The 24716-nt window shown below is 41.1% G+C and overlaps 1 protein-coding gene across 1 annotated transcript; it reads left to right on the forward strand.

Annotated features, from left to right (window-relative positions):
* Positions 1 to 606: 606 nt before the first annotated feature.
* On the forward strand, positions 607 to 22861 carry VSIG1 (V-set and immunoglobulin domain containing 1). Its single transcript, XM_072877212.1, has 8 exons — positions 607 to 655; positions 4046 to 4206; positions 10684 to 10791; positions 17250 to 17448; positions 19083 to 19238; positions 19910 to 20029; positions 21088 to 21214; positions 22678 to 22861. The coding sequence occupies exons 1-8, from the start codon at positions 607 to 609 to the stop codon at positions 22859 to 22861; spliced, it is 1104 nt and encodes a 367-aa protein (XP_072733313.1).
* Positions 22862 to 24716: the final 1855 nt, after the last annotated feature.

Below are 24716 nucleotides of genomic sequence, written 5' to 3' on the forward strand. Positions count from 1 at the left end.
GAAGGTAACTTTTTTTAATCTTTATTTTGGTGTGTTATCTTATTGATGAGTTCAATATGGAAATTTCAAGGCAATCATGAGTCCAATGTAACCGTTCTGTATAAAACTGTATGAGAAATATGTTTTAAAATGAAAAGCTACTAACCACGTATTATCTCCACATGCCCATTTTTAAAAAGAAATTATAGAATTAAGAGGAAATAAAGATTATTCCTTATTCATATTAGGCCAGACTCCAACACTGGTAATCAGATTGACTATTAAATAGCTCCATAAATACTTTTCTTGCACTCAGTGGAAGTACTTATGTGGGCAAATACTGCTGGGCCCTGGCAAAAGTGGGAGAACCTGGGCTTCTCTGATTCAGTTTATTATTAACAAACCCCTCAGTTGCTCAAACCCCACAAAATAGTTTCAACTGAACAGCCATACCACCAGTCGGAGAAAGGTGCATGTGTAAAGAAGGAGAATGAAAAAGCTTACTGACGTGTTGATACGTGATAGCTGATACGGAAAACAAAAACCCACTTGAAAAAAAAAACCAGTTGCATTCTAGTCGAAGTCAGAAGCAGCATCTGGTGTCTTTGCTCTCCCAACTTCAAGAAGATGTTTGCAACGCTGCTGGAGATATTTCCAGTTCTAGCCATCCTTACAGGTAAGAATAACAAACTGATCGAAATAGCACTGGAATAAAGGAACTTGTTGAAATAAGAGAGCAGGTGAACCTGACTGGCAAACTAGGAGAACGTTCAAGATTTATTTCAGGATGGAATGAAAATCATGGTTATAATGCTATGTCATTTTGTGGAAATCAGCAAGCTGACCACTGACTGATCAGAGTTTTTTGCTCAAGAACAGAATTTTAGCTTTGGTAAATTAATGCTTTGCTCTAAAGCCAGGAAGAGGCAAAGAGCTGTCACGTAGAGCGTTAGGGTCTTTCAAGCGTTTCAAGGTTAGGTTTCCTCACATTTGGCTTTGGTCTCCCCTTGATAATAGCCCTGGGAAATGCTGCCTTGGTCCCACCCTGACCAAAAAATGTTGGGGGATGCTTAACTTTAAGCATGCAAATAATCCTTTGGGTTTGCCTGAAGTTAAGTGAGGACTTAATACTTTGTGGAATCTAGGAATTATATGGTATATTAAAGATTTTATATTATTCATGTTTCAAGGACATTTCATTGTGCTAAGCTTTATTTTTAATACATACAGAAGCAGACATTTTAAGTCTAATGCTCCATGGAGATGAACAGCCTCTGTATCCATTAAAGAAAATGGAAGTTAGTTTCCACATTTTCTTTTCAAGATGGAATTATCTGGTTTGGATGCCAGAGAATATTTGAAATAGTTGCTCCTGGTTTCAATGTTATCTCTCTCACACACACATAAACCTCACAGCTTTTTGCCTTAGAAATGAAAAGTAATTCAGTGTTAGTACCAATACTTTTCAAAACTATGTCTAATTTTAAAGTTCTGGATTTAAGACTAGCAGTGTGTCCATACTGATGGGTGCCACTGACTGGGGGTTTCTGCAGTGGCTAGGAAATGATCAGCAAACTTGGATTTACTTCATGAGCGTTAAAAACTGCATGGGACTTCAGTGAAAGTGCGCGATTCCCAATTAACTGCAATGACTTTCTCTGTAGCAAGGAAGCCATCTTACTGTAATATTGATGAGTAAAAGACATAGATCAACTATTTTTAACAAGTTATGGTCCTGTTCACGCTAGCTTTTTTCACTGAGTTACTTCTTACGCATGCACTTTTTTTTATTTAAACCAAAAGGCCTGTATGTATGAAATGGGATTACGAGTTTGAAATTGTGAACAGTGAACTAAATGCAAAGCAAAACTCCCATTAACTTCCATGATGAAGGAACAGGCTCTTGCGGGTCCAGTTCATTCCATTTTCAGTCAAAAGCTCCATCTTACAATTAGTGATGGCTTTAAACAGCCTCGCTGGACAATAGAAGTTTGACAGGTTTTGGCTTTATATTTTTACTAGAGCAAAGCCTATTTCAACGAAATGTATTTCTTCAAAATATACAGCTTCATGGAAACTAGAATGCTTTGTGACGTCATTTCTGCTAAAATTAATTTCTTCTGGAAAAGCTTGTAACAGTCAGGCTCTGTGGCACTCCTGACTCCAAAACCAGAGAACGATAAAGGAAGTATGTGGAGCAGATGACTGGAAAATGGATGTTTTCAGTAGAATGACATTGTGTTGAAAGACTGTAGCTTTAATCCAGCGAAGAGCAGAAAATAAATACATGTAAACCTGGAATTATTGTTGTGGCAAGAAACTATCAGCCTCTGGCCAACCCTAATTCTTAAAGTGGAGAACAGTGAACTGAGACATCTAAGATAGTATTACATGGCTTTTCTGTTAGATCTCAGCAAGGATTAAGCTACCGTGAACTCACAGGACAAGCAGGACTTGCAGCCAGCGCTGGGATCCCCTCTTTCCCCAAGGCAGGTTTGACACATTTAGGTCAGTCTCCAGCCGTTCCTGTGAGACTGACTTCACATATAATGTGAATCTTGCTGTAGTTTAAACCCGCTCGTTCTCATCCTAGCCACCACCAACATGGAAAGTAGATTATTCCTTTCTTCCTTACAGTGAGCTTTTACTATTGACTCCATCAAACAAGGAAAACAGACCCCGAAGAGTTCAGACTCCAGGTTTAGATAGGTTTGCATATTGTAGCAACCGATGAATCTGCAATATTTACATGGTTAAAAATGTCCAAATAGATTACATTTCTTTTTTAAGCAATGTTTTCTTTCATAGGGCTGACAATTTGAGCAAATATGCTTTTGGTATTACTGGAGGTTCTGCTTAAACTCTCAAAAGCAGCACCTGAACATAAGATGCACAGATATTCATTGAGAAGAATATTTTGTATGTTTTGCCTCTCTCATTCATACGTGCAATAAGCCCACGTGAAAATTATTATTATTATAACATGAAGTTCTCACCTTGCCTGTTTTGCATACAAAACTCCGAAAGACTTATGTTTTCCATCACATTCAAAAGAAATATATTCTCCTTCAGAATGTTTGGACAGTACCTTTAAAACTGGACTCCGTGATCTAGCAAACCCCTGAAATTCAGACTCATTTTTCTGACAGCTCTAGCTTTGTTGCTGTATGTCACCATTGCTAGTAACTTATATGGAGGACAGAAACAGATAAATACTGTAAAGTGGTGCTCGATTCCTTTCATTAATATGGCTGTGTAGCCAAGACTGGTCAGAACGTTATGGGAAAGGGCTCACAAGTCAAGTTTGCTCCCTTTCTGCTTTGAGCACAACAGAAAGGGTTGATCAAGTTATCACAGAATTTCGCACAACCCACATAATAAAAGCAGTTCCAAAAAGCTTAGTTTGACATTTCCAATGTAAAAACATTGGAAAAGAACAGCTTTTGCATGTAAGCCCTAAGAAACCTAAACAGAAGCAAAGTAATTAGCAAAAGAAAAGCGGAGAAAGGGTGCTGGGCTCCAGCCGGGGGGAACCCGACAGTGCCACTGAGTCCGAGTCAGAACGTAAGAACGTAAGAAGACACAACACTGTAGGAGATGGTGATACACGGTAAAGAAGATCAGACATCTAAAAGAATAACTGCAAAAAAAGAGGGCAAGAATGGTGTAAAAGAGGGCTAGAGACAGCTGCGAATGAGAGTGCAAGGTGGAGGAGAGCACTGCGAGTGCAGGAGAAAGGTTCGGTTTAGCCACAGGCTCTTAGCGAGAAGACAAGTCTCTGCAAGTGAGAACAAGTACGTTTTTAGGAACTCTGCTGTTTGAGAATATTATTTGTTTTAAGGGCACAGGTATTCTGGGGGATTTATTTGCTTGTTAGCTTTTACCCACTCCCAGCTTGTTATCACTAAAATGTCCACACAAAGCCCAAGGGAAACTGTACACTGAAAAGGAGAATGACTAGACGTGTCCTACGGGTTTCTTCGATAATGCAGGGAGCAAGGAACTCCCGCACGGCTGCCAGGGTCGGCCCCGGCTGATCTCTCCTCACCACACTTATTGCCCACAGGCCACGTCAGCGGTGTTGTGGTGACCGTCCCTGAGAAGACAGTGAATGTCACTGCAGGTGGAAACGCAACCCTCCTCTGTACATACACGAGTTCTGGACCGCTGGGAGAATTCTTTATTCAGTGGAGCTTTTACAGTGCCAAAGAGAGCCAACTGCATACCGTAAGATATTTATTTATTATTAATATGAAGTTATATTTAAAGTATCCTTAAGGCCTCAAAGAATCCTGTTACGTTTGATAGCGTTATCCTCACTACAGACCAGGGAGGCCAGGTAATGTTGGTGTTCCCAACCTAAAGACCAGGGACTGGTGTGCAATGAAATTTAGGGGCAGATGCACAAAGTTACCTAGGCTCCTAATTCCTACTGGCGTGCCTGAACTCCCTTAGAAACTTATGAGAAGGTACAAAAGGGATTCAGATGCTCAAACGACTTGCTCCAAGTCACACAGGAAGCGTGAAGCAGAGCAAAGACCAGGTGGCCAAAAATCACACAAGCGCTCCAGCCCCTGGACCAGCTCCCTTTTTTCTTGTCTGGCAGATATTTCCTGCCATTGTGAAGGCTGCTTTCCTGGTGAGACGCCCTTGCCTATGACAATGTGTCCCCCATTGAAGGGTCAAACGAGAGCTCCTTGACTCAGCCGCTATCATTGCTATAGGCGGCTCAGTAAGAGGAGCGGTCCGCAACAATAGGCTATCGGCGCAACGTGAGCAGTGAGTATTTTGGCAGGACTCCGTACAAATTTGTCATAGCAGGAAATCTGCCACAGCAAACTTGTGTTGGTATTTCACGGCATCCCACGGTGTCTTTGTGGTAGCAGAATAATTACAGATCAAAGGCAAATGCTCCCTGCCCTTCCTGAGACCCCGAGAGGCAGCAGAGCCAAACAGTATCTCCCCCCGGGCGTATAACGAGACTGCGTGGTAGGCTGGAGTATCAGCACGGAGACAGCATCGGGACTGTGAAGGACACCAAGTGCTAGATAGCTATGGGCTGTAACCACTGCCCGAGCCCCTCCTGTGGCTGTACAGACCTTGCAGAGCAGCCTGGTCTGCCTGGAGGGAGTCAGGGATGGGATGGGTAACTTCCTAGGCGTACTCACACTACTGCCCAGACTTCAAGAGCTATCCATTAATCTCGTGTTTTGGTGGGGAAATGAATCCATGAATCTCACTCCCAGCATAACATGCAGGGTATGAGTTCCCATCAGCTCAGTCCTGGCAGGTGCTGAGCAATCAGCAACACCCTCCTTTATAAGAAGAAATGCTGATTAGAAGTGTTACTGCCTCCTTGAAGGTGACTGTGATTTTTTTTCCATGCCCTGCTGTCAGGCTTGTGCCTGTTAGACAATCAGTCCCTTTTCTCTTCCATTGTTTTTATCCTGCTGCTAACGTTTTTTTTCTAAAAGTTCAATCCTCCTGCCTGGTGTTACACCTGAGAGTTGATGTAAAGAGATTTGACTTAGAAGAGTGTCACAGTCCACACTGATGGTACTTGTCATGTTCACCAATTTCCTAATTATATTATGTTAGGAGGTTTGCCATTGCTGATAGTTATACCCTCTATTTGGTTTATCAGTTATAGCAGAATTAGACTGTCTGTAATTTGCAGAATGTACAGTATGTAACATATTTGGCATTGAACGGCAATAGCCGGTATGTAAGAAATAGCAATTTAACGTAAGACGGAACTGCTCACCCTCCTGCAGTATATCATAGCCACAGATAAAGACTGTGTCAGTGCTAAGTACAAACACTGGGCCCATCTCAAATTCTGACTCTAGCTGAATGCCAGACCGACACCTTGCCTGACTAATTGTATGAATAGTTGTTACCCACCATTTGCTTTTTTCAAGTCAAAACTATTTTATTAAATGAAGAATTATTCATGAAAGGGTGGTAGCGGCAGGTTTCCTAAGTAAGTTGTATAGAGTACAATACATTATAGTTTTGATCCAGTCCATTACATCATAAATCTTAATCACTTGTTCAGGTGGGAAGTACAGCACTGAGATAGGATCAAGCCCATCGTCTCCAGATTTGGTTAGAGTCTCTCTGTTTTACTTGCGTAAAATTTTCCATATTGCAAGACAATAAATGCAATACATTTTCTGGTCACAACCAAGAGAAATAAGCGGATTGTAGTTGCAAGTATTTTAGAAGGAGAATCAGACAGCTTCAAGAGATCCAGGAGGGGAAAACCATTTGTAAACTGTGACCAATGATGAGAAAATACCCCCTGAGGATTATAATCATAAAATACTGTGGGTGGTTCAGAGTATGCTCAACAAGAACTAACTGATGTGAGGCTACCAAATGTCAGGGAAACCTTATGGCTCAATCCCTTCAGCACTCACTCCCGGCTTCTGCAGCTCCCGCTGCAGGCAATGGGAAAGCCGTGCCTATAAGGACTGTAAGAAACACTACTAGGAAAAACTGCATCTGGTTTTCTCCCTATCTGAAACTAATTTCACGGTAAATTCACTTTCACACCGCAACACACATGCATTTGTAATGGATGATTTGCATTTTCATTAAATGAAGTCGGTTCAATCTGGAAAGGCCACGGGTTAGTGACTAATCCCGTTCTCCTTGAACACCGAGGTAAAATTTCCTTTTGCTGCAGCGCCGGTTATCCTTGGCTCGCACGCTCAGCGAGGCTCGGAGGATACCCTTCGCTCCTCTGAGCCTGCTGCCTGGAGGGTGCACGTGCGTAAGAGATGCAGGACTGGGCCACCTCTCTTTTTAAAATGCTTTTAGCAACCCATTCAGTCCTGTATTACTTGACCCCGTATCCTTTTACCACAACATGGCAATTCCTTACCATTTTGAACCTATTCACAATAAAATTAACCATGTTAATGCAAACACTGGGAAGAAAGGACTGTGACTGCTTGTGGAAAATACAGTTTAAGAAATTACACAACACAGCTGAACATGAAATTGGATTTTCAACCTCCCTCTGAGCCCACAGCAATACGAGGTTGTTATTTCTATTTCCGGCTGGTGACTTTTATGAGTTTCAGAAAGGACTGAGTGCCTGAAAACATGCATGTTTTTCTCCTACAACTTTAAACAAAAAATAATCTCCTTCTACAAACCTGGCTTTGCCCTGGTTGCTTGGCACATAGCTGAAGTTAAGTTTCACATTTTGTTCCGAGAAGGAAATACATGCATGGCAATGGAGGAGATTGCCAGCTTTGACTTTCATTGTTTAGATTAAAGAATACTAAAATGCAAGTCAAAAATATACTTAATATGCCGGTAAGATGACAAAACCAACTGAATTGAAAAGACTGGCACCATACCTTACTGAATACCAGAACAGTAGCTTGCATTTTAAGTGGGATAAAATTATTTCATTTTCTGAGATATTTAGAATCTTCTAAAATGACAGTAATAAACAAACAAACAAACACTTCCTTATAATAGCATATATTTTCCCTGAAAAAGTTTGTTGAAAATTCTGGCTCCATTCAAAATTTGCCATTTTTTTCAGCAGCTAAATGGATAACATTTTCAAATTCCATTTTTTAAAGTTGAAAATTTCTGCCAAATAATTTGAAGACAGGAGATTTGCCATTAAAAAAAAAAAATGCAGAAAATATTCTTCTTCTTATCCCACCTGCTACAATTTTAAATATTCCTGACGTCTTACTAAATGCTAGATGTTTTGATGACCATGCTATTCACATGGGTAGTATATTCACAATCATAAGATTAAGCAGAGGGGATGTTCTCCATAACAAATATGGGGGGAAAAAAATCTTGATTTTAATAAATAATGTTTATTTACATAATTGAGAATACGGCCCTTTCTCTCTACAGTGGCAGCAAATAATAGAGCAAACTGTAGAACATTAGAATTAATTAAGAGAAATTTATGTCATTAAGATGCCTTTGGCTTGAAGCATTAATGAACATGAGCTTTAAATCACTAGATTTTAGGACATAATCTATAATAAGCACAGAGGCCACAGGTACCCTTTTTAAAAAGAATGTCAGTATTTTGTGCTGCCACTTACGTTATAGATTTTGCAGTGTTTTGAGATACATAGGCTCAGGTACAGTCCTGTCTGGAGTCAAATCAATAAGGTCAGGATCAGGATCAGGACTAGCGCCAGTGTTAATGCCCCAGGGTATTCAGCAACAGATTTTACCTTGCTTCAAGGTGAGGCAGTGCTGTTCATTAGTTCACAGACCTGATGCAGATCTGCCTCCCAGCACCGGCTTTGTGACGCTGGCTGGTGTCTTTTGCTGTTTGTGCTGGTGTTTTCATATCCTGTTCCATGTTGCCCACCTTACACACTGCTGGCGCAGGTGCTCGGCAGTTGAAAGTCATGGCAGTTACACCCGAGAGGATGAAATACCGCAAACAGGCTGTTCACAGACAGTATGATGAAAAGGGAGGCAGCAAACAGCGGAATGGCAGGTGTTCACAGTGCTGTTTTGAAGGCAGCGCAGCTATATATAGTGTGCGAATATAGATCTTTTTACTAATTGGAGCCTAACTCTGCTCTTTTCCTGAGAAGTTTCTCCAGTGGAAGTAAGTCCCTTCATTTGAACTAAGTAATGTAAATATCAACTCATGGAAAATAAGATGCCATACGTAGTTTTAACTTTTTCTTCTTGCCATTTACCCCTTAGCAACATGTCTTTTTAATGATAAATTTAATTTTTAAATAATAACTCCCAGCCAAGGATCTTGAGAACTTTCCAATACTGAACTATCACTATTTTACATATAGACAAACTAAAACAAACACTACTTATTCAGGTCAGCCAGGGTAACAGAGTACATCACAGCCTGGCCTGGGTCATAAGGTAAAGTCTCAACTCCTGCTAAGATCTACATCTGTGCTTCATTTCATGCTCTGAGTCACTCGGCTGGCCTCGGTGTGAAACACCTAGGTAAATGTTTGAAAGATTGAAGCCTGCTGTTGACTCTGCGTAGGTGAGACTACAGCCTTGCAAAGCTAAATACAACTCCTGAACCTAACCAGGGCCACACCTTGAGCCTCCAGCCCAGGCCACCCACAGTTAAAGTAAGTGAAATTATCAGAGAGACTGTGTGGCTACCCAGGATATGCCCAGGGCAGAATTCTTGGTGGAAATTTTAAATTCACTAGATGAGTAAAGGACATGAATGGCTGTTACTTGTAAGAGAAACTGAATTACTGATAGACATCTCATGAAAATGTTCTCTAAAAAAAAAGCGAGCTTGAAATATTCGCAAACAGTGACATTGACACTGCTTTGGTAAAACTACTGATGGGCAATTGAGAACGAAAGAGTGTTAGTGGCATGGAACAGCATGTAACAGCAATAATATCTTCCATTTATTTTATATATTGGCTTTCACCCTGCCAGAGCCCTGTATTTTTCTCATATCTGTACTACCAAGAAAGTATCACTTAGTGGATAGAGACAAGGAGGGTTTCACTTACTGCAAACCATACAAAAGAGGAAGATGGCAGTGTTCCCTTACGAGAAGTCTAGCCGTGTCCTTATACCCAGCCTTGCAGGCCTGATGAGCCACTTTGCAAAATCTTCACAGGATTTTGTGCTTGTGTCACATTGTTCAGGAGCAGGGGACAGGGTCGCAGAGCCCAAGGAAGGAAAGAGATGCAAGAAGAGCAATCCCAGCGCAACTGCGTCTGCTCCTTTCACCCTGAAACCCCAAATTCAGATAACCAGCAGTCCCAATGCCAGCACAACTCTGCTGCCCAGCACAAAGCAAGGCACAGGCATGGGCACTGGGCTACCATGTGAGAGCCAGGGGCCAGCCAGCCCTGTAAGTGTGGGGTTCCCATAAAAACTACTGAAAGAACAAATTCCTCCCCATGTAGTATGAGCAGTTCCTGAGAACCCATCGCATGCTATCAGCCACAGACAACTGAGATCACCTGCTGCAGAGGCTGTCAGTGCAGCAAGGGACCCTGGCTCGGGAGCAGAGCAGTCCGTTCCACCCCACGAGCAAAGATGAGCCTGTGCAAAGCCCCTCCTGAAACAGTGCAGGAAAATTTCCTGGAAAGGGCCTCTCTGATACATGAGCATTTCTTTTTGCCCAGAGTTGATTTTTTAAAATCGAGTCTTATCTAGCACTTAGATGACTGAGCAGGCACTTAAAAGGAATAGCTTCATGGAACGCAGAGGCAACACCTCCAATGCAGAGGAATGGAGACGCTGTTGTCATGTCATTGCAGTCAGAGTGACTCCCTGGATGTCAGTGAGATTACTGTGGACTGCCTGTGGTTATCTCTGGCACTGCGGTGACAGTCTGCAGAGAGAAGATAAAACAAACTGGTACACTGAAGCAGACGATAGTGAGAACACAAAGGAAAGTGGAGACAAGTAGAAAATGATCAGGTTGTAACTGATGTGTTTGGAGCAAACATTAGACTTCAATCTTAGTTTGCCTAATTTTAGGTAAAACTTAGAAATAAGATTGTGTTGCATCTCACTGTTGACAAGCGCTTGAGACATCTGCAAAATCTGCTGAACACGAGGCACCCTGCCCTTGTGAACAGCACTGACGGTACGGATGGGGAGCTGTGTAGAGAACAGGCTCTTTGATTTTGGGGGCACATTTAAAGTCTCATCTAACTCTCAGATCAGCACATTTTTACTCAAATACAGCGTTCCCCGTGTCACGGTATTCTGAGTATGGATGAAAAGTCAGTCAGTCATTGTCAAAAGATGGTGTATGTGACAGATGCACGGGGAAGATGTAGCTGGAGACACAAGGTAAGAAAAGAATACCCACAATCTTAAGGGAAAAAAAGAGGTAAATAGCTTCTACTAGATTTATGCTACTGTGAGACCTGTAATCATGTTCTGGATTAAAATCTTAAAACCAGCACACGACTGAGTTAAGCTGAATCAGATGCATCACTCAGAATCTTCAACTCACCCTATTTTTTATTGCGTTTTCCTCTATCAAAATGATTTTGGATGTAGCTGTTGTTTTTTTCCCACAGCTATTCTAGGTGGCTGAACTAGCACCTTCAGGAATATTCTACCCAAAGGGTATCTGAAAGGCATGTCCACACACCAGGAGCCTCTGGGCTGAATGTGAGCAAGTCTGGATAGCCCAAATTTGGGGCTACATATTTACATAGAAAAAAAAAAAAAAAAAAAAAAATCCTGGATCTCCTTCCTAGAATATAACAACATTTTGAGATGCGATGGATACAGAGGGACACTAAGCTGCCTGCTGAACTGGCTTCCTCTCAGCCGTCAGCTCAACGTCCCAGCCAGCATCCACTCCAAACTCTCTTTGACTGCAGTGGGATTCCTGTCTCACCATGACGTACAGAGTACACCCCAATGTGAACTGAGGTCTAATAGTAACTGCGGAAGAGCAGTTACACCAAATGCACTGAGGAAACATGTTTGCGCTTGATGCACTGTAGGAATTATTCACTGATAGTTCAGCCACAAGAATGATACTGTGAGAACATTGAAGAGCTGCTCCTCTAAAGTATTTTGCACCAGTTAAAGCTGCTGAATGATTAATCCTCTAAAGGCTTCTGACTCCATCCCTTTCTTCTTCTACCAATGCGCAATTGTGACAAGACACTTCTAGTCATTATTAACAGCCTCAATTACCCATGCAAAAATCCCAGTAATGCAGGACATAATATCCTTACTACAGTCTGGCAGAACAGAGTTTTGACAAAAATGTGTGAAAAGAAGCTGTGGATGAAAAAAGGCATTTGGGGCCAGACTCGGTCACATGACACATGTCAAAGAAACCAATGCACGCGTGAGCATTTGCTCTTATCTAGCCGAGTTCAGAATCTGAGCCTTGGGCTTTAATTAACACTTTGAGTGTGTGGCATTTGTTCTCTAATTAGATGGTAAGATGCTTGAGGGAGCGATTAATACTTTTTTCCCTCGTTATTTTATAAATTCTGTCTGTACTCAGAATTCAAAAAGAGATCATGATCTCAAACCAGTAAAGTTGTTAATATCCTCCTTTGCATTTATTGGTGAGAAAAAGACTTTAACGGTTCTTTTTCTAGTAGCCTGAGAAAACATCAAACAGAAAATGATAAAACAACCCAATGACGGGGCTCTCTCAATGCCTGAGCTTTACAGCTCTCCAGGGAAAGACTGTGAATCAGATGCTGAATACATCAGCCTAGAGAAACGTCATGGAACAGGATGCTATAGCTTTGCATCTGCTGGTGCGGGCAAGTGGGAAGGGGCTGGGGGAGGGAAGACAGGTACTGGAAAGGAAGTCGTGTCCTGAAACTGCCCCCCAGTCAGGAAATGAAGACTACTGTGGAGATTAAGTGGGACATTTTGTAACACATCTTCAGGTACATCTCGTCTTACAATTTTGATACCCAGATGTACTAGGCATGTACAGCAACGGGATGCAGTGACACCAGGAGATGGAGGGTGGGAGGAATATTGACCTGGAAATTATGAATGAGTCCATCCAAAGACATTTGAAAGACACATATTTATGCAAATTCGAGTATGTATTTGTCCTGCCCCAAGAAGAAAGGAAGCAGATGGAGACATGTTTCTTCTAATTTACTGCCTGCTTTTTCAAACACAACCTCCACCCCCTAAGGAAGAAGATCTTTCTATAGAAGTTGTATAAAGAAAACCTGTAGGTGGGTTCCTCACTCTCTGCCAAACATCTGGCAGCCTTTGAAAATCCTCAGCTCAGCATCAGCTTTGCCAACTGCTTCCTCTGCAGGCGAATGCTTTCCTCACCATCACACTAGAAGAGGAGCAGCCTTCCCACAAGTCAGGCTAAAGGAGAAGAAAAGGACATGTGATTTCATGTATCAGATCCTTTAGAATTGGGGACACAAAAAATCTTGTCTCCAGCATCTGGAGTGCATTGAGATTACCAAGAGTTTCTTCCAAACAAGTATGATCATTCCCAATTCCCTGTTCTGTTTGTAACCCAGCTCCCCCAAACAGGTACACGAATAATTGACTCAGCTGCCTTGGAAGTCTATGAGCCCAAATCCTTTTCTTGCTTGCAGCAGAAACCGTGACTGCGGAAATGCAGAGTAACTACACCACGGCCTTAGAAAGCCGAGGATGGCTGCTGACATGAGCGGCTTTAGGCACTGCCTGGCCCACAGGTTGAATAACCAACTAAACTGCAATCCTTTCTAAGGTCAGGGAGACGTTTTCTGGGCAACTTAGCTGTTTTGCAGAAACTGTTTTTTCAGATTGTGGAGTTATTAGGGACAACATTTTTAGGAGTGATAATCTCCACTCTTTTTTCTGTCAGTTTGATTAGTCATCCCAGGCAGCTGCTCCCATGAAATGTGAAAAGGCACCATTATATAAAAACTTGCATGAGCAAACTAGCTGGTAATGAGAAGCAGCGACCGTTACTGCAACCTCAATATTGTTTTTACACTGGTAAATCATCGACTTCACTAGAGCTGCTCATGATTTGCTTGAGGACATAAAAAGCTTATTTTTTCAAGAGAAGCACAGCAGATTTCTTTCATATTTTTTTACATTCAAGATGTTGCACTTTAAATATATTTATCACGTCAAATTAAAAAGGCTTCCAGGAAAAAATCTACCATTGACTAAATTTACAGTTTTCCCATACAGACATTTTAGGGACATTTTAGGTAAAATGGAAAGAAATGTCAATGAGATGTGTGTCTGTAGGAGGGAACATTAGCTGTCAGTTGCCCAAAAACAAAAAGTCCCCTATATCTTCAACAGAAAACAAGTTTTTTGTTTTTGAAATGGAACAGAAACATTTTTGGAAAGATTTTCATTTCAGCTTTTTGAAAGGCACAAACATGAGATTTTCAAGGACTGCATAAAAACACGTTGAACGAGGGTTTAAAATACCAATTTTGCGTGTATTGTTTAAAATGGGCTATGAATTCACAGCAAATTAACTGAAACATGTTCCTCTGAAATGAAATTTCCTGTGTACACAACCCAATCATACCTCTGGGACAAGAAATACGCTCAGTAATTAATCACAACATTACTCAGCCTTTTTGGTGTTTACCACTTTCCTTCAGGCAATCCACTCCAGAGCTAGTGAGATAAGCATCGTACAGGAGCAGAAGAACAGAGAACAGACAGGAGCCTGACAAGGAACTGAATGCATTTCCTTAAGATGTTCCACTGCCTTTATGTTCATAGTCGAAAAAAAACCAAACCAGAAATATTCTGTTTAAATCCATGAAGAGAACAAATATTCTTTGCTGTGTTGACAGCTGCCTTGGATTTAACAGTGTACATAGAATATTTTCTCTGCATGCATTCGGACAGGAAGAGAGAACACGGGGCATTAATTTTTCAGGGTATTGTAGGAGGGTTTAGATACGTAATTCACCCTGACTTCAGATCAAATATACCAAGGAGCGCTTGCTCCTCTATAATGTATACTGGCATGCCCTGACTGCATTTAAGACTCGTCGTAGTGCCAGTCCTATTTCCCAGGAACACATGCTATAGCTAAGGTAGCACTCAGTGGGCAGCTTCTGCTACTGTTTACTCTCACATGAATCCCAGATCACTCTGAGGTAGACTGAGTGGAATTTAGCCCCCTTTTTTCAGTATTTGGGCCTTTTAGTAGGATATAATGGGCCTGCCTCTCCTCTCATGCTGCTGCAAGTCACGTTTACTTCATTTAAATCATTGTACAACTTAATTTCACATTAGTGTGAAGAGCTGATGGAAATTCTTTCCTTACCCCACTCAAACAGATGCAATTGATGGAGAGGAGATGCAAATCCAGCCCATCACTGCTGAGATCTATATAGGAACATCAGCTTAAGAGGAGCCTGAAGTCAGAAGTCAGAGATCTTGTAACTTCGGACTCTTGCAAGGAACAGTGTACAACACTGTTGTTGCTTATACTCGGATAAATGTAGAATGAGACGAGTGTGGCCAGTGTGTTTTTGTAATTACAGGTAGATCAGTTTTTTGATGAGAGATTTGCTTAAACCAAACTCCCTATTTTGAACACTTTCCTTCCTCGGGGAATACAAGGGTGCGCATCCAGACTTCAGTTTTGCAATAGAGGTCCATCTCTAAACATCTGCGAAGCATAGAATCAGTTTTAAAAGTGATGGCGTTGCATGCAAACAGTGGAAACTGGAGAGTCTGTCCAGCCGTTCAGCAGACTTTCTAACCTAGTCTGCCGCTGTGCTAACACCGGACCTCTTGCGCTTCCTCACTGCAACACCAGCTTTCCGCATGTTGGCAATGCAGTAGCGTAGCTGTGGTATTCAGAACCCTGAATCAATTGTACCTGGTGTTTGTAATCCTGGAGCAAGGAAAGATAAAGTCTGGCTGGAAAGCAGACAAAATTGCACTTGAGATGGGGCCAAGCTGCAGTACCGGAGCTGCTGGTGCTGTGCTGCCTGGGTTCTGACCTTCATTTCAAAGCCTTATCATTGCATAAACCAGCTGTGCTCTGGCAGTTTTGGGGTGTAGCTTGCCTTAAGCTAATAAAGGCTTTCAGATAACATTGCTTAAAGACTTCAGTCAACACCATATCAGGGTGGATAAATAGAATTAAGAATAGATATTCTTAATTCAAAATGCAATCAGTTGATCTGCAAAGTAAAGCACATTATACTTCTTGCCTGGGGATCTGCAGCGTCCCTAAAGGCAGGGAACTTTGACCAAAAGGAAATTTTGATACTGGTCAAGTGTGAATGGCATTTCACAGGAGTTTGTGGAGCTTTTTCCTACAAGCATTTTCCAGATATTCCTGCTAAAAAACATGCTGTCAGTCCAACTTCAATAAATACATTTACACTGCTGATTCTGGAATACTGTCAGTAGGAACGATGTTAGATTTATTTGGGTCCCAACCAGTAATTCTATATGGTTACCTCTCACCAGTTAAAAAAAATGATTGAGTATGCTGGAACTGTTCACTTTGCCTAGACAATGGAGTTTGTGCATGTAGAGACTGGGGAACATACTGCCTATTCCAAATACTATCACTTTTACACAACACTATCATTAACATCTGAGAAAAATAATTAATGTTCCATAGTTTTCCACATTAGCTTTGTTCTTTCAGATCTTGGTTTCACAGCAGAGTTAGACTGGACAGAGTGTGTGTACTCCTTGAGAACTACTATACTTGGCCCAGAGCAGATGAGATACTGCAGTTCCTAAACAGACTCAAGGCCCAAGTCTCAGACTGCCAACCAGGCTCCACAATGAACACAATTTACCTCTCCTTTCAGTCAAGAGACAACAGGTTTGGGCTTGTAAGCTTATGAGGCCAATTCTACTCCCACAGTGCTGTTAAGTACCATTAAGTACCATGCTACTGAAGTCAGTGAAATCAATCAATGTTAAACAGCAAATTTTTATTTGGGAGGAAATGTTGCACTCCTTAGAGACATTTACCCTTACTATGTCTATAATTCTGCAAAACTTTTTTTACTGTTTAGTAAAAGGGGAACTTCTTGATCCCACATAGGTGCCTCTCCAAGCACTGAGGCCAACAGCTATTCTTGACTTCCACCTATGGTATAAACTCAAAAAACCAAGATAGTCCATGACACTGGCTCTGACCCTGATGACGCAAACAAGGAGAACAGCATGGTTGCTCTAATTGGATGTGTGATGATTCTGCTGGTGTTCTCGTACTGCATTTTTATTGCTTGCAAATTTATTGCCAACAGATCCGGCGCCTTGTTTGCTTAGACCTATGTCTTGTGGATTCATTTCAGTTCTCTGTTTGCTAGCTCCCGTATTTAGAAAGCTCTGCAGCCATCCACTTTTTGCAATGACAGGTCCATTCTTGTCACAATCTTCTACTGAGACGCTTATTAATAATATCACAAATTATCAGTGCTTCAATTAGTACCACTATTCATTGTGCATGACTTAGCATTTTTTCACAGAATTGTCATATGATGGTCAATGGTCTCACCTTCGTTTTTGCAAATGCATGTCTGTGACTGGAGTATCCACAAAGAACTAGCTCCTGTCCATTTACACAATTTAAAAATCCCATTTCTGAAAAGCTTGTCTTTTAAGAACCACTAGAAACATATATTCAAATGTACCATGTTTTCATTTCTGCTTTCTAGGGGGAGGGGGGCAAGAAAGGGGGTGACATTGCTTGGCTTAATCAGAAATCAACTATATTCCAATTATGAGTACCAAACAAAGCGGGAGCAAGATCTCTTGTTATTAAACTAACAATTGATTCTTTATCACAGATCTATTATTATTCAGAAGGCCAGTCTTACTCCTATGGAGAGTTTAAGAACAGGATAACAGCTGCAACAGGTTCAGGGAATGCATCGATTACAATCTCCAACATGCAGCCCTCAGACACTGGTTCCTACACCTGTGAAGTTTTCAGCCCACAGGGTGATGCTGGACAGAGTCAAAAATCCGTGATTGTCAGCGTGCTGGGTAGGTGCCTTTCCTCTCTATCGCTGTATTGTAGTTTTCGGCCCGTATTACGAAACACCGAATTCACGGCTCAAAATACGTAGGAGCAGGGGGAATAACAGAACTGTGATAAAGAAGGCCCATGGTGCAGAGAAAGGGCTCACTGATGCTCTGACGCAGAGATTTTTCCCAAGGCTTCGGAGCAGGCAGAGCCTGGGGTGCCCTCTAGCTTCCAGACCACGCAGACCTGGTCCCACTGCGCAGCTACCCTTGCTTGACCTACAGTAAAATCTCATTCTCCCCTTCAGATTCACTTTGTGCTCTCAAAGAGCTACCTAATGTAAGCAGGTAAGCGGGTAGCTGGAATTACCCCACTTCACTACCTTCTTCATGTTGGAAAACAAAGTGATACTAACTTTGATTAAAATAAAAAGCCCTTTTAGCTGGGAGTGGCAACTTCTCTCTGAAGCCATTACTTTTAGGATAATCCAGCCCCAGCAAAGACCAAAATTTTAGTAATGTTACCTAATGCTGGTCATGGTGACTTGTGTAAATCTAGGGAGAGGCAGAAGTACAGCCCAAGGCCTCCGGCTCACCCCCATTCCCAGAAACTCTAGAAACTTTGTATGTGTTGGATGGAAGTAGTACAAAGTCTATTTTGCATGGATGAAAGCAACAGTTCAACCACGAACAGGCAGAACAGAAAGGATGAAAAGCAGTGGAATGAGATATTTTACTTCCTAGTAAGATAAGAGTTTGTACTAACCCCATCTATTCATTGCTTTTATATGGAGAATTCATACCTGGTCAGAGTGACAAGTCAAAGTCATATGAGAACATGATTCCAATATCATTTGCCTATCTGCCAGGGATAAGAAAAAGACATATGTAAACTCAATCCCTGAAAAATCAAAGTACTACTGTTAATTCTCATCTAAAATTCCCCAAACAAATAGTAAATCTTGGAGCAGTTGAGTAAGAGATTGTACTTTTCACATGAAAACCAAGAAAGGTTGTTCATTTATGCACGCAAAATTGGGCTGTGTTCATTGCTGGTATAGTTCCACTGATAGTACTCTAAAGAACCACAACAGCATATCTATAGGTAGGAAATGAAAAATAATAGGTGAAGTGAAGACAGAATCTTCTCCTGTGTGCAAAGTGAGGAAATGCTATCAAAACAGATATATTTTTTAACAGAATTGTAGTTAGTTTATTTCATTTCCTCCACAACTGCAATATACTGAAGAATCAGGCCTCGACCCTCTCCCTTTATGTGGAAAAGCTCCTGCTGTGTCCCTAAAGAAAATGATGCTGCTATGCGGCAGAATGGTGTATGACAAATAGTGATTGGTCCATTATAATTAAAGTAATTGATAGTCTTCATCTCAACACCTCCATAATAATATTCAGAATGCAAATGGAAGAAAAGATAATAAAAATGTATCCTAGGCCATGTACGTACATTGAATATTACTCAAATCTTTACGGAAGAGCCTTTGGCCAGATCCATAAACTAGACTCTGCTCTCAGATGGAAATCTGTAGCTGGGGTTCCATTTTTCACTTATAGCAGCACAGACCAGAACTCAAGGTGGATGCTTGCAGCCCCAGGTATGTACTCATGATGTGTCTGTTCTCCTCCTTATTTTACAGTCAAACCGTCAAAACCTTTCTGCAAAATAGAAGGAACGCCTGAAAAAGGCCATCTAATCTATCTCTTATGCAAATGTGAAGAAGGATTGCCTCACCCTACCTACCACTGGTACAAAGTAACTGAGAATACACTCAAGCCTGTGACTGAACAACTTAGTACGTAACTACAGGACTACCATACCGTGTTCAAGATCTGGAATTCCATAGTACCACCCATTTCAAACACTGTGTATCACATAGGGTAGTTAAAACTTATCCTCCTCTTCTGACGGTCAATGTCACAAAATCGTATTTTTACTTATTCAAATCAACTGATAGCTGTCACAAACACAGGATGTTTTTTCTATTTGTTTTAATAAAAATCGTGTGGCATGTCAAAGTCTTCTCTATGCCATCACTTTAAATTGTTAAAATGAGAGAAATGTTTATGCCTTTACATCTCCCTTCCCTCGGAATTTTGAGTGAATTTATACTCAGAATAAGTTCAGTCAATTTGTCATTCAGGTGCTAAGAACTCTATCCCAAAAATCTTCAGTACCTGTTACCTTTTCATTTGTGAACTTACACTGACAATAGTATCAATGCGGGTAAAACATCAGACAGACAGACTGATTTGCAGAGTAAGGGCCTACTTCTTTCTCATATTCTAATAGAGTCCTGCAGAATCCACAGTAGTAATTTTCAAAGAAGGTAAATGTTTTTTATTTAAAGAATATAAAAACCCCCAAATGAATGAATAATTCACTCTCAGTATTACCAACTAAAGAAAACCGTTTGCCTCTACAGTACACAACGGGTAATCTGTACCTGCTCTCTGTTTGTCACAGATCCAAATACTGGCATTCTTTACATTGGCAATCTCACCACCTTTGAAACTGGGTATTACCGGTGCGTAGCCAGCAACATCCTGGGGAACAGTACCTGTGAACTTGACCTAACTGCAAACTGTAAGTTTAATGCATGAAAGTAATCACATATTTGATGTATGACATGCACAGCTTGCAGGAAAATGCTGTAACAACTTTAAAGCATGGATTTTTTTCAAGTAAGAATCAAACAGGCTTTGGAGATTTCTGGAGTTTTCATCCAGGCATGCCCAGAATTTACACCGACCCAGACAACTGATTTAACACCTCCAGCTTCATTTCCCACTGGGAGCAGGAGCTGCACCTGGCTCTGACTGCAGAGCCTTCACTGAGAACCGACAGAGACGGGCTTTAGAGCCATTTCTTCCAGCCAACAGTCCCACTGAGGTCCCCCCGCCCCAGAATTTACAACCATCACTGAAATGTGGTAGTACAAGGACTGGGGCACTGTAGATGTGACCACTGGCTAAAAACACTGCAGTCATGGAAAAATACCTTATCCTGACTGCCCTCAAGCAGTGATCAACCTTATCCTGACTGTTCTCAAGCAGCAGTCAACCATATCTGCATGCAGATTTTTCACGTAACCAGTAACGTTTAACAAGAGCCAAGCATATGTTGTACAACCAGCCACAAGAGATGTCCCTGAAATGGTCACTCAGTTACTCAGTGGTCTATAAAATGAAAATCGCAGGTCAGAGCTAGAAGCTGTACAGACGTGGAAATAGAAGGTTTTGGGGGCTCACAAATGATCAGAGCACACACTTTACATCTCAGCTGAAAGACAGAGGTAAAGCCAACCTGAGTTTCAGAATTTGTTTGCAAGGACTGAAGAGCAAAGGCTTTCAACTATTGCCAGTGTTAACGGCCTAACGTTTCCCTTAGACAGGCATAAACACGGGGTTTGTTGGGGTAGGGAGCTAACCAACAAGAAAGGAGGCAGCACAGGTCACAAAAGCACAGTTCTCTCTTTCCTAGAGAATTTTTGGCCTGCCTCCTGGAAATACAGCCGTCAGTCAGTTTTTTAGTTCTTTGAATCCAATGCCTTCTTTCTGCTAAAGGCTCCTCCACTAAATTTCCATGGGATTTTGCTATAATAATACTTTTTAAAAAGTCAAGTAATTTTTTTTTCTTTCCAGATTCAGAGAGTGGTATTATTGCTGGAGCATTAATTGGAGCAATTCTGGCAGCTGCTCTCATTTGCATTATCGTCTGGGTCTTAACCAAGAAGGCAAAGAAAAAGAAGTCATCAAGTAATGAGATGCAGTAAGAGTTTCTGTTTGCTTCATTTTAAGACAATTATTTCTGTAAAACACTGCTGATAACCCAGAACTAAAGTAAAATATAATTACTCTAAACATTTTTTGAAGGGTAAATAATACAGGTTTCGAGAAAACTTCCAGAGTGAGAGTATTTGCTTTTGTGTGACTTTTAAGCTGTTGCTCTTGTAACACAAGTTGCCATTACCCTCTTCCCTGTGTTTACAGGCAGCTACCACTTAGTGGTATCTAAAATAGTAAAGTAAATGTTTTTTAAACAACATGAACTAAAAGTGGCAAGTTGGAAAAACAGTTTTTAATATTTAAAAGTTAACGGTACTGCTAATGGCAGGTGGAGGAAGCAAAAAAAGGAATAGCAGCTAAGGGTTGCCTCAGCAAATTTACTGGGATTGTACGTTACTGGATTTAAACACAGAGGTCTCAGTTCGGTGCTATTTGAAATTAGAGGACACACGCTAGGGATACTCTAAGGCGTCTCAAATAGCAGGAGACACAAGGTTTAGGCAACAGAATGGAGGCCAAAATGTCCATTTTGATCCTGCTCTGGAAATGTCTTTTCCTCTGTGCTTTGGTTGCTCATTTCATTTTTCCCTTAAATTGCCAAATCTTCAGAATAGGGATAACCTTATATGCTATACAGACTGTATTTAGCCCCGTGATGTTAAATGCTAAATGAATACATGCAGCTGAGGCCAGAATAAAATATTATGTCATCTGGACACCTCCCTGTAGACCTAATCCCTGTAGGTCTAAGACTTCCTTAGACGGAATTCTGCTAATCCAGACCAGTGGCCAGTTACTCATGCACCTGATTTCTGCTTTCAACTGATGTAGCATTAACATCTAATTTTGTGCTCAGATCCTAATAAATCTTACTGCATTGAATTAATCCACTAGCATCTGATATTTTTTGCATGTGAAAGTACATAAATATTGGGGGTTGGTTTATTATTGTTTTGATAAGAGAAATGGAATTCATACCTGTTACTAAAAATATTTTTCTAGATTTCAGCCTTTTCATAGCTCTTTCCTGACTGCACTCTATTTTTAATGCATTTGAATGGGACACCAGATCTGCATGGAATTTCTCAGAAAGCTCACACTGTGTTTTGCTACCCCTTGTCAGACACTGTCCTTTCCTTGTCCAGCACTCAGTTTCCCATTCTGCTTTCCTGGCGTAGCATTTAAACACACTAAAGTCCATTTTATTCTAACGGGATCATTTAGACCAGTGATGCAGATCCGTCTTATTATCTACCACTCTGTCACTCTTTCTGTCTTAGCAGCAGTGATGCTGTAGCCTTTCCACATGCTCTTGGAACAGAGTCGTAATAATATGGGGGTTACTGTTCAGACAACAAAACTACAAAGACTCATTCTTTTGAAAGACTCTAGTGTAGATGTGATTTTAACACGTGAAATCACAAGCCTCATCCTGTCTTCCTGCAGAGAAATGGCTCAGAAACAATCCAATGCAGAGTATGTTCAGGTACCTAATGAAGAAAACATTCCTGCGACCACAGTGCCATCAAGCAATGCGACAAATGAATACCCTAGTGTTGATGAAACAGCAGCCTCTGGAACACTTGAAAATGATGAGAAGCAAGAAGCGGAAAAAGAAGAAATAGCCTAGAGTTTTAATGCAGTTTTCCTTGTCAGCTTTGAATCCCTTTATACAAAAATTGTTGTCATTGAATTAACATAGAAGCATGACTAAAACTTAAATGGGCATTTGTATCGTGAACCACTGGGCTGGAGATTGAAAAGGGTCTGTTACACATGCACTTTGTGAGTAGCAGAAGATTTGGCCTTTGAAGTTAACCAAATTTCATTTATTGTCTAGTTATACATAAATATAAGTATAAAAAGACTATCATCCACATTTGTTCAACCTATTTTGCAAAACTAATTAGGAAATGGGCTGAAGCATTTGACAAAGTAAGAGCTTTCCAGTCAACCATCAGTAATGCTGTATGTATCCATACAGTTCTGAACCACAGCAGTCTTCTGCAGAGACAGTGTTGGCCAACCTCATGTTTCCCGTGCACCAAGAGCAATCATCATGGCCAATACATTGCAGTGTTTAAAGGATCTGATTTTGCATGTCAGAATTAAAAAGAATTTTCATCAATGCCATCAGAGTGCAGAAACAGATGTTAAGGCCTGGGCCAATGAAATCTTGTGTGTCTGAATTCCACTTAAAGCCAAAAAAAAGATCCTGGAAATTTTTACCCTGTTGCTGCCTGACATGGAATACATTTTGTTAACAGTAGCCTTCTTGGCTTTCAAGTTCTCAAGGCACCAGCATTCCAGAGTTGTGTGTTTCAGCAGTTCTGGTGTTCAGTTCCGTGGAACTAGCATTCAGGTACCCAGTTCAGACATCGATTGACTGGTTTCCAGACAACAGGAGCTGGAAATCTGAATCCCTTGCAAGGCTTGTTACAACAGACACACAGAGTATCAGACTCCTCATGACATGCAGATACAGCTCCTTTCAAAACTTAGAAGTGAATACTGCCTACTGTACAACACACTAGTTTCGATGGCTTCCTCTGCCTGAGATGATTTAAATCTATTTCCAGGCAATGGCCCTACCCACTAAGCAACAAACTCATGCTACTTTTCTTCTGGTCTCTGTAGCCCAGTGTAACTTTGACTATTTTCTATAGGTGAAAGCATCAAGAGGAAAGGTAAGTAGTGCATCCACACCAATAGCCAACAGCTGAGCAATGAGCACTCTCTTGGAAGGAGAAAAGGGAATTGAACCACACACACTCTGATCACTAGACACCTCTTCTCTCTGGGCCTCGTTTCTAAGGTTAAGCAAACTCAGTTCTTCAAAAGGGCACAGATACCTACTTTCAGAAGAGCTCAAGGACCACAGGGCTCAGGTGAATACAGACACACAGCCTCAGCAGCTCCCTTCGGAACTACATGAGGCAGACAGTCACTGACACAAGGAGACACTGGTTTCAGTCTCATGCACTGCAGAAAAATGTATCTGGCTCAGGGATCTGGAACTTTTTGGCACTTAAGTCTTTTATACGATCTAATGTTCATAAATCCTTTGGTGACTGTTCCTAGCCTGTAAACATTAGTCATATGCAACAGTCATCTTAAAAATAGATAAAAGGATACATGTGTGCTAAAATTTTCAGGTTCAGTTTCTACAGTTAGAAGTATGTTTATCAAGAAAGTGACCAAAAAAAAAAAAAAAAAGAGACGGCAACATTTAAAGATGATGCAAGGCATGAGGTCCTAATTAAGATTCAATTTGCATCATTAAGCATAACTGTATTAATTGCCCTTTCTACCCAGTTTTCAGGCTTTCAAATATTTGTCTTTGATACGTGTGTCCTAGTGTTTAGCCTCATTCCAGAGTAAAAGAGCATTTACAGTGTTCTTATAATATTGTTTTAGCTAAAAACTGCTTGTGCTGGACTGTGAGGGTCAAACCCTTACTAATACCAGCACTGCCATATTCTACC

The sequence above is a fragment of the Ciconia boyciana genome, chromosome 12 (genome assembly GCF_034638445.1).
Source record: "Ciconia boyciana chromosome 12, ASM3463844v1, whole genome shotgun sequence".
Taxonomy (NCBI): Eukaryota; Metazoa; Chordata; class Aves; order Ciconiiformes; family Ciconiidae; genus Ciconia; species Ciconia boyciana.